The sequence below is a fragment of the Alosa pseudoharengus genome, unplaced genomic scaffold (assembly GCF_046254945.1).
Source record: "Alosa pseudoharengus isolate Yale_2024_CS ecotype anadromous, Long Island Sound unplaced genomic scaffold, YU_APseudo_1.1 YU_APseudo_1.1_scf_10, whole genome shotgun sequence".
NCBI lineage: Eukaryota > Metazoa > Chordata > Actinopteri > Clupeiformes > Clupeidae > Alosa > Alosa pseudoharengus.
In genome coordinates, this window is record NW_027468565.1 from 40,593,334 (window position 1) to 40,603,333 (window position 10,000).

The 10,000-nt window shown below is 48.2% G+C and overlaps 1 protein-coding gene across 1 annotated transcript in view; it reads left to right on the forward strand.

The window, feature by feature from the left end:
• cntn1a (contactin 1a) overlaps window positions 1-10,000 on the forward strand; it is a 95,462-nt gene that overhangs the window by 44,959 nt on the left and 40,503 nt on the right. Inside the window, exon 3 of the mRNA XM_076302432.1 lies at window positions 1,387-1,425. Coding sequence (XP_076158547.1) covers window positions 1,387-1,425 — 39 coding nt within the window. The remainder of the gene's footprint in view (window positions 1-1,386; window positions 1,426-10,000) is intronic.

Below are 10,000 nucleotides of genomic sequence, written 5' to 3' on the forward strand. Positions count from 1 at the left end.
GGATGGACAGAGAGAGGGAGAGAGAGAGAGAGAGGGATGGACAGAGAGAGGGAGAGAGAGACAGTAGAGAGAGAGAGTAGAGAGAGAGAGAGAGGGATGGACAGAGAGAGGGAGAGAGAGAGAGAGAGGGATGGACAGAGAGAGGGAGAGAGAGAGAGAGCTGTAGTACTATACGTGCTGGTCAATGTGAACGTGGACCGGTGTCCATACGGTATATCGTGTATTTATTTAAATGGGTCAGTGCTTGAGGGTGGACCGTTCACTTGGCATCTGTGTTGATGGGCAGCAATGCAGTAGAAGTTTCAGAACAACCAAATGCTGTGGAAGAAGCAGAGAAGACATTCAGCAGACTGCTTACTTATTTCAGACTATTTTGGACTTTGACCTCTTCTTTATAGTGGGTATGGTGTACAATAGAGGCAGGAAACATCTACTTCAAGCCCCTCATATTACATGCGATATGTGGAGAAATCAATCATGACTGTCAGCATTATTAATGTATGAAAATGTCAGGCTCTGCCTTTAGTAATGCCCTACACAGAAGCATATAGTATAAGTATAGTATAGTATAAGTATACTATACAAGCTCTGCCTTTAGTAATGCCTTACACAGAAGTATATAGTATAAGTATAGTATAGTATAAGTATACTATTGCCTTTAGTAATGCCCTACACAAAAGTATATAGTATAAGTATAGTATAGTATAAGTATACTATTGCCTTTTGTAATGCCCTACACAGAAGCATATAGTTATAAGTATAGTATAGTATAAGTATACACAGAAGTATATAGTATACGTATAGTATAGTATAAGTATACTTTAGTAATGCCCTACATATATTATAAGTATAGTATAACTATACTTTAGTAATGCCCTACACAGAAGCATATAGTATAAGTATAGTATAGTATAAGTATACTATACTGCAGGGGTGGCAAACTGCAGCCCGCGGGCCGGATCCGCACTAGCCATAACGGAGCAGGCAGAAGATAATTGAGAAATAAACGTGAATTAAAGCGACTGTCTTAAAGCGACAGTGCACAATTTATACATTTGTCAAACAGCATAAAATTAGCAGTATTTTTAAGCAATTCATATTTTAAAGCAAATACTTTTCATACTAAATTATAGGATATAATTGTCGGGGGGGGGGGGCCCGCCGACCAATTTTCAAACCCAATGTGGCCCTTGAGCCAAAAAGTTTGCCCACCCCTGCTATACTGGCTCTGCCTTTAGTAATGGGCAATTCCACACGGAAAATTGACTTTTTGTCACATCCATAATGCCAGTGAAATGCCTAACTTTAATACTAACAATACTAACATATTAACATACTAACTAGTACACATAAATTCATGACTAATGAAATCTGTTTTCTTTGCAGTTTCATCTCTATATAGTGAGGTGCCATACATCTTTGGTGGTAAGTAATTCATTATAAAACTCTTCTATATAATGTGTGTAGATACAGTTTATGTATTTGGCTTGACTAGTCATATTCATAACGTCAGATGTTTGACATACTGTAAGTCTTAGCTCAAGCACACGCATGAGCTCTCACTGGTGTTTTTTACACTTTACACAAAATCCAAAATGGTCAATCACTCCAAAGTTCTGCATGCAAAATGCATGACTGCTAATCGTCAACATCTACTGCAAGTGTAGCTAGCACAAGTGCTCTCTTTAAATTTTAATGTTCATCACTCAAAGAAGAAATGCAGTCAGACAAACCAGTTTAATGGGGGGGGGGGGGGGGGGGTGTCAAGGGGCGGTCTGTGAGTCCCTTCAGTGGACGACTTCATATTCATGGCTGCCCTCAGGCAAACGAGAGTCATTCATGATTAATGCTTCAAGGACATGACAACCTACGCTGGGCCAGGAAGTAGCGGTGCGCTTGTAAACAGCGGATGAATGATGGACAAACAAACAGAGATTCATCTGTGGTCAGCCATCTCGCCTCTCCGAGGACCTTGGCAGCTCGTAAAGCAAGACGTGTGTCTGAGGAGGGCTGGCCATTTGGATCTAATATGCAGCTCTGGTTTCTTTTCATCTGAGGATTGGCTAGACATGGGTTCAGAAGTCTGGTGTCTTTTGTGAGTCAAAATATACCCCCCCCCCACACACACACACACAGCCTTCATTTAACATCAAAGGCACCACAAGGAGGCATATTTACATTCACACACGAGCCTCTCTCCACAGCCTTTGATCAGTGCGATCTCGAATGTGCACTTGACCATTCATTACGGACTTCAGAGCGTGGCACTTCACTTATTCTGTAACCCCCACTCCCCACCCCATCCCCAAAGCACACAGCTATCCAGACTCATTAGTCTTATTCATTTTAGCAGTCTCTCGCATGAATCTTCATCTGGGCCTTGTTAAGTGAGTAAGTAAGCGCAGCTCCTTGGCTCCAGTCGGCAGTGAGCGTAAACAATGGAAGTATGTCAGTGCCTGTGGCGAGAGGCTGCGGGCATCCGTAAGCGCTAGTGCTATCTGCCTCCGTAAGCGCTAGTGCTATCTGCCTCCGTAATCGCTAGCGCTATCTGCCTCCGTAAGCGCTAGTGCTATCTGTGCTATCTGCCTCCGTAAGCGCTAGTGCTATCTGTGCTATCTGCCTCCGTAAGCGCTAGTGCTATCTGTGCTATCTGCCTCCATAAGCGCTAGTGCTATCTGCCTCCGTAAGCGCTAGTGCTATCTGCCTCCGTAAACGCTAGTGCTATCTGCCTCCGTAAGCGCTAGCGCTATCTGCCTCCGTAATCGCTAGCGCTATCTGTCTCCGTAAGCGCTAGTGCTATCTGTGCTATCTGTCTCCGTAAGCGCTAGTGCTATCTGTGCTATCTGCCTCCGTAAGCGCTAGTGCTATCTGCCTCCGTAAGCGCTAGTGCTATCTGCGCTATCTGCCTCCGTAAGCGCTAGTGCTATCTGTGCTATCTGCCTCCGTAAGCGCTAGTGCTATCTGTGCTATCTGCCTCCGTAAGCGCTAGTGCTATCTGCCTCCGTAAGCGCTAGTGCTATCTGTGCTATCTGCCTCCGTAAGCGCTAGTGCTATCTGTGCTATCTGCCTGTCAGAGCAACTTATGTGTGCATCATGTGTTCTAAAGGACACACGGGGGCATGAGATGTGGGGGGGGGTCAGTGCATGTGTTTGGGTGTGTGTATTTGTGTGTGTGGGGGGGCAGTGCATGTGTTTGGGTGTGTGTATTTGTGTGTGTGTTTGGGTGTGTGTATTTGTGTGTGTGTGGAGGGGGCAGTGCATGTGTTTGGGTGTGTGTATTTGTGTGTGGGGGGGGGGGCAGTGCATGTGTTTGGGTGTGTGTATTTGTGTGTGTGGGGGTGTGGGGGGGCAGTGCATGTGTTTGGGTGTGTGTATTTGTGTGTGTGTTTGGGTGTGTGTATTTGTGTGTGTGTGGAGGGGGCAGTGCATGTGTTTGGGTGTGTGTATTTGTGTGTGTGGGGGGGGGGGCAGTGCATGTGTTTGGGTGTGTGTATTTGTGTGTGTGTGGAGGGGGCAGTGCATGTGTTTGGGTGTGTGTATTTGTGTGTGTGTGTGTGTGTGTGTGTGTGGGGGGGGTCTCCATTTCAGCTCTCCCAGCGTTGCTAGTTGTGTAAATAAACTGCTGCAGGGTATCTGTGTTTAAAACAATATCTCGTGTTGGTGCTCACATTGGAACTGCCTGTGTTATATAAATCACAGTGACCTTTTTTAAGATGGGTCATAATATTGAAATGGTTGCCCTTCCTGAGTTGTGCACTTAACGCTGTTTATTAGCCATTGCACTACTGTAGGGGGTGCTGTCGGTGTGCAGGCACGTGATTGGTGGAGAGGCACGCCGTGTCATAACACACTAGCAGCCCAATGCTTTAATTGTCTCTCTCCTCCAAGGTGAACGCATGAAGCACTGTTGCCCGAGATTATAAGGGGGAAACATTCTTGGCTGAGAGGCAGTTGTGTGTGTGTGTGTTTTGTTGTGTGCTGATTTGTTGTCAGTGTTGCCTGCCCTACACAGCTCTATGAGATCATCTTCATCGTTAATTAGCTTCAGAAGAAAAGGCAGTTGCTCTTTGGGGGCATTGATATTCCAGTCAGGCGTCGGAAACTGGAAGTCACTGTTTCGGTGGCTGGTCTCTGCTGGAGGAGCCATCGCTAATTAGCCCCGACACGCTTACTCCTGGACAGGGGTCGCGCTCCTCACAGCTGAGTTATCCCCTTACCAGTCGTGCGCATCAGATTGTATGCCATGTGCTCGGAGTGAAGCACAGAAAATGATGTGGAGGCGGGGAGAGAACGCCGTGCTCAGAAAAGAATCCCGAGACGCCATCCCGAGATGGCTTACACTGAGTGCATTTTAAAAGACGTGTATAGATTTTATGCGGCTCTATTTCATTTTTCCAGTCTTGTTGACAGGGATTATTCAGAGTATTCTACTGTTACCTGACACCTGTGTGTGATGCTTGTTTATGTGTGTGTGTGTGTGTGTGTGTGTGTGTGACAGGTTGGTGTATGTTTGCTACTTTGGGTGTGTGCCTGTGAAGAGCATCCAAATTCACTTCCAAAGCAGATTGTGCGTGGTAGTGCTCAGCGGAGGTGCAGCTCACAGATGGCACACTCCTCCACCCCACCCTGTCCTTCCTCCTGCTCCTGATCCGCACCCTCACCCTTAGCCACCCAGTCACCTGGACACAGCTCTCACACACACAGCAGATATGCAGAGTCACGCTCTTGGTTGAAGCAGCAGCGCTACATTTCTATGCTACATTTGAAACTGAGGTTAACCTCGTGTTGAATGAAGACTCAGTGTTTCCCCTGGAGAATGTTGTCATGGCGTGCACTCTTTGCTGTGGTAAAGAAGATAACCGTCTGTTTGGTGGCTCGGTGCCTGAGAGAGGTCATCATTAAGAGCCACGCCTGTGTGGATGGTTAATAGTGAGGTCATCATTAAGAGCCACGCCCGTGTGGATGGTTAATAGTGAGGTCATCATTAAGAGCCACGCCCGTGTGGATGGTTAATAGTGAGGTCATCATTAAGAGCCACGCCCGTGTGGATGGTTAATAGTGAGGTCATCATTAAGAGCCACGCCCGTGTGGATGGTTAATAGTGAGGTCATCATTAAGAGCCACGCCTGTGTGGATGGTTAATAGTGAGGTCATCATTAAGAGCCACGCCCGTGTGGATGGTTAATAGTGAGGTCATCATTAAGAGCCACGCCTGTGTGGATGGTTAATAGTGAGGTCATCATTAAGAGCCACGCCTGTGTGGATGGTTAATAGTGAGGTCATCATTAAGAGCCGTGCCCGTGTGGTTAATAGGGAGGCACATAAAACAGAGCTGTGGCTCCTCTACAGATCCCACCTTATGAATCATTGATGTGTTATCAGAGGGGCCCGCGCCAGCCAATGAATAGTCAGAGCTGATCCCTGCAATATGAGCTTTCCTATCTCCATTTCAAATTCAGATGCGTTTTGCACTTTTTTATGTTGGTCCATATATTACAATGCTGGACGGGGTTCCTGTTTTGTTTTGTTTCTCAGCAGAAGCGGTCAGGAGATCGCGGTCTCTTTTCCGGGCATGGCAGAGAGGCCCAGGGTTTGTGCTTGCTCATTCCATTAGTTGATCAACCACCGTGAGCAAGATTATTCACTTGAATCGCCACAGTCCCCGTTTACAAGTGACACAGAAAGAGCAGCCAGAGCATGTCACAGATCCGCACCAATGCAAATGATCACACACAGATTTGTGGACACACACACACACACACACACACACACACACACACACACACACGACTAGAGAGGGCAGTGAGGACAACAGACAGAGAAAGCAAGAGAGAGAGAATTACAGAGGAAGGAGTGCAACAGAGAAAGAGAGAGAGGGAGAGAGGGAGAGAAGAGAGAGAGAGAGAGAGGGAGAGAAGAGAGAGAGAATTACAGAGGGTGGTGAGAAAGGAGTGCAACAGAAAAAGAGAGAGAGGGAGAGAGAGACAAGAGAGAGGGACAAGAAAGAGGGAGAGAAGTGAGAGAGGGGGGAGAGAGAGAGGGAGAGAGAAGTGAGAGAGGGGGGAGAGAGGGGGGAGAGAGAGACAAGAGAGAGGGACAAGAGAGAGGGAGAGAAGTGAGAGAGGGGGGAGAGAGAGAGGGAGAGAGAAGTGAGAGAGGGGGGAGAGAGAGAGGGGGGAGAGAAGTGAGAGAGGGGGGAGAGAAGTGAGAGAGGGGGGAGAGAGAGGGGGAGAGAGAGACAAGAGAGAGGGACAAGAGAGAGGGGGGAGAGAGAGAGGGAGAGAGAAGTGAGAGAGGGAGGGAGAGAAGGGGGAGAGAGAGACAAGAGAGAGGGACAAGAGAGAGGGGGGAGAGAGGGAGGGAGAGAGGGGGGAGAGAGGGAGGGAGAGAGAGAAGAGAGAGAGGGACAAGAGAGAGGGGGGAGAGAGAAGTGAGAGAGGGAGGGAGAGAAGGGGGAGAGAGAGGGAGAGAAGTGAGAGAGAGAGAGGGAGAGAAGTGAGAGAGGGGGGAGAGAGAGAGGGAGAGAGAGGGACAAGAGAGAGGGGGGAGAGAGGGAGGGAGAGAGAAGTGAGAGAGGGAGGGAGAGAAGGGGGAGAGAGGGAGGGAGAGAGAGAAGAGAGAGAGGGAGAGAGGGAGAGAGAGAAGAGAGAGAGGGACAAGAGAGAGGGGGGAGAGAGGGAGGGAGAGAGAAGTGAGAGAGGGAGGGAGAGAAGGGGGAGAGAGAGGGAGAGAAGTGAGAGAGAGAGAGGGAGAGAAGTGAGAGAGAGAGAGGGAGAGAAGTGAGAGAGGGGGGAGAGAGAGAGGGACAAGAGAGAGGGGGGAGAGAGGGAGGGAGAGAGAAGTGAGAGAGGGAGGGAGAGAAGGGGGAGAGAGAGACAAGAGAGAGGGACAAGAGAGAGGGGGGAGAGAGGGAGGGAGAGAGAGAAGAGAGAGAGGGAGAGAGGGAGAGAGAGAAGAGAGAGAGGGACAAGAGAGAGGGGGGAGAGAGGGAGGGAGAGAGAAGTGAGAGAGGGAGGGAGAGAAGGGGGAGAGAGAGGGAGAGAAGTGAGAGAGAGAGAGGGAGAGAAGTGAGAGAGAGAGAGGGAGAGAAGTGAGAGAGGGGGGAGAGAGAGAGGGACAAGAGAGGGACAAGAGAGAGGGGGGAGAGAGGGAGGGAGAGAGAAGTGAGAGAGGGAGGGAGAGAAGGGGGAGAGAGAGACAAGAGAGAGGGACAAGAGAGAGGGGGGAGAGAGGGAGGGAGAGAGAGAGGGAGAGAGGGAGAGAGAGAAGAGAGAGAGGGACAAGAGAGAGGGGGGAGAGAGGGAGGGAGAGAGAAGTGAGAGAGGGAGGGAGAGAAGGGGGAGAGAGAGGGAGAGAAGTGAGAGAGAGAGAGGGAGAGAAGTGAGAGAGAGAGAGGGAGAGAAGTGAGAGAGGGGGGAGAGAGAGAGGGAGAGAGGGAGGGAGAGAGAGAAGAGAGAGAGGGAGGGAGAGAAGGGGGAGAGAGAGACAAGAGAGAGGGACAAGAGAGAGGGGGGAGAGAGGGAGGGAGAGAGAGAAGAGAGAGAGGGAGAGAGGGAGAGAGAGACAAGAGAGAGGGACAAGAGAGAGGGGGGAGAGAGGGAGGGAGAGAGAAGTGAGAGAGGGAGGGAGAGAAGGGGGAGAGAGAGGGAGAGAGAGAAGAGAGAGAGGGAGGGAGAGAAGAGAGAAATACAAGAGAGAGAGGGAGGGAGAGAAGGGGGAGAGAGAGGGAGAGAGAGAAGAGAGAGAGGGAGGGAGAGAAGAGAGAGAGAGGGAGAGAGAAAAGAGAGAGGGGGAGAGAGAGACAAGAGAGAGGGACAAGAGAGAGGGGGGAGAGAGGGAGGGAGAGAGAGAAGAGAGAGAGGGAGGGAGAGAAGGGGGAGAGAGAGGGAGAGAGAGAAGAGAGAGAGGGAGGGAGAGAAGAGAGAAATACAAGAGAGAGAGGGAGGGAGAGAAGGGGGAGAGAGAGGGAGAGAGAGAAGAGAGAGAGGGAGGGAGAGAAGAGAGAGAGAGGGAGAGAGAAAAGAGAGAGGGGGAGAGAGAGACAAGAGAGAGGGAGAGAGAAGTGAGAGAGGGGGGAGAGAGAGAGGGAGAGAGAAGTGAGAGAGGGGGGAGAGAGAGAGGGGGGAGAGAAGTGAGAGAGGGGGGAGAGAGAGGGGGAGAGAGAGACAAGAGAGAGGGACAAGAGAGAGGGGGGAGAGAGAGGGAGAGAGAAGTGAGAGAGGGAGGGAGAGAAGGGGGAGAGAGAGACAAGAGAGAGGGACAAGAGAGAGGGGGGAGAGAGGGAGGGAGAGAGAGAAGAGAGAGAGGGAGAGAGGGAGAGAGAGAAGAGAGAGAGGGACAAGAGAGAGGGGGGAGAGAGGGAGGGAGAGAGAAGTGAGAGAGGGAGGGAGAGAAGGGGGAGAGAGAGGGAGAGAGAGAAGAGAGAGAGGGAGGGAGAGAAGAGAGAAATACAAGAGAGAGAGGGAGGGAGAGAAGGGGGAGAGAGAGGGAGAGAGAGAAAAGAGAGAGGGGGAGAGAGAGACAAGAGAGAGGGACAAGAGAGAGGGAGAGAGAAGTGAGAGAGGGGGAGAGAGAGACAAGAGAGAGGGACAAGAGAGAGAGAGAGAGAAGTGAGAGAGGGGGAGAGAGAGACAAGAGAGAGGGACAAGAGAGAGGGAGAGAGAGAGACAAGAGAGAGGGACAAGAGAGAGGGAGAGAGAGAGACAAGAGAGAGGGACAAGAGAGAGGGACAAGAGAGAGGGAGAGAGAAGTGAGAGAGGGGGAGAGAGGGACAAGAGAGAGGGAGAGAGAAGTGAGAGAGGGGGGAGAGAAGAGAGAGAGAGGGGGAGAGAGAAAAGAAATGAATTCTGCTTGACAATTGGCAGCAAATAACATGAGCTCCTGAAAAATCAACATTTTTGCCAGAAAATGGTTGTTTTTACTACTCAATTTAAATCAAAATAATTGAAAAGGGATTATTTCATTGAAATAATTGGAAATGGAATTTTCATTATCAGCATCATAGTTGGCCCCACAAGACTTCCTTTTTAACATTCCATATGTTATCTTAATGCAGAGGAAGTAAAATAGAATGTTCAAGCATTGTTTTTGTTTACCTTGTTGAAAGGGTCCATACAAGTTAAAGTGCGTATGTCAGGTTAAAAAACATTTTTGACAAATGAAGGGACATGAAGCAAGATAGTAGTGAGTAGTGATTTTTCTTGAAAAAACAACTTGAAATACAATAGAACAATATTTATAGTTATTTTTATAACTGAATTTATGAACATTCCAGGAAACATTCCAGACACAATGATGACCTCATAAGAGGGAGTCCAGCAAAGTTGGTCAATTAAAACACATGGGATAAGGGATCATAAAGTAGTTTTTTTTACACTGATGAGGCCAAAAACATGACTTCATTCCAGTATGTCATGCTAGAGTCTACTACCTGCCTGACATAAAATTATCCTCATACCTTTTTTCTTTACTGGCAACCATTATTGATTTTAAAATGTGATGAAGAGGATATGGGTAAGTAGCAATGCTTGAAAATGCCAGTTGTGTCACTTGCCATCACATAGGCCATTATATAGCCTAAACTAAGTAGAATCAGTAAGCAACTCATTAGTCTGTGTTCAGCCAACCATGGGCATATATGCTTTTCTTTAGAGACCTGACTATAAAACCATCAGTGTATATGTGCTACCACACATTTGCTCTTTATATATATACATCTGCTTATCAACTAATGTTAGCTATAGACAGACTATTAATTTGCTTACTGATTCTACTTAACTTGTTGTATATGAAAGCCTATGTTATGGCAAATAACACAACTGCCATTTTGAAGCCATGATACATACTAATAGTGATACGATCCTACTCACACCCCTAGTCAATTTCTCACTGATGATTTGATGGCCATGATTTATCTAAATTTTGTAGCCTATTCGTCTTTACTTTGTCCCTGCCAGTCAGGCTCATGCTTATGAACCACTGGTATGTCATAGAGAACATT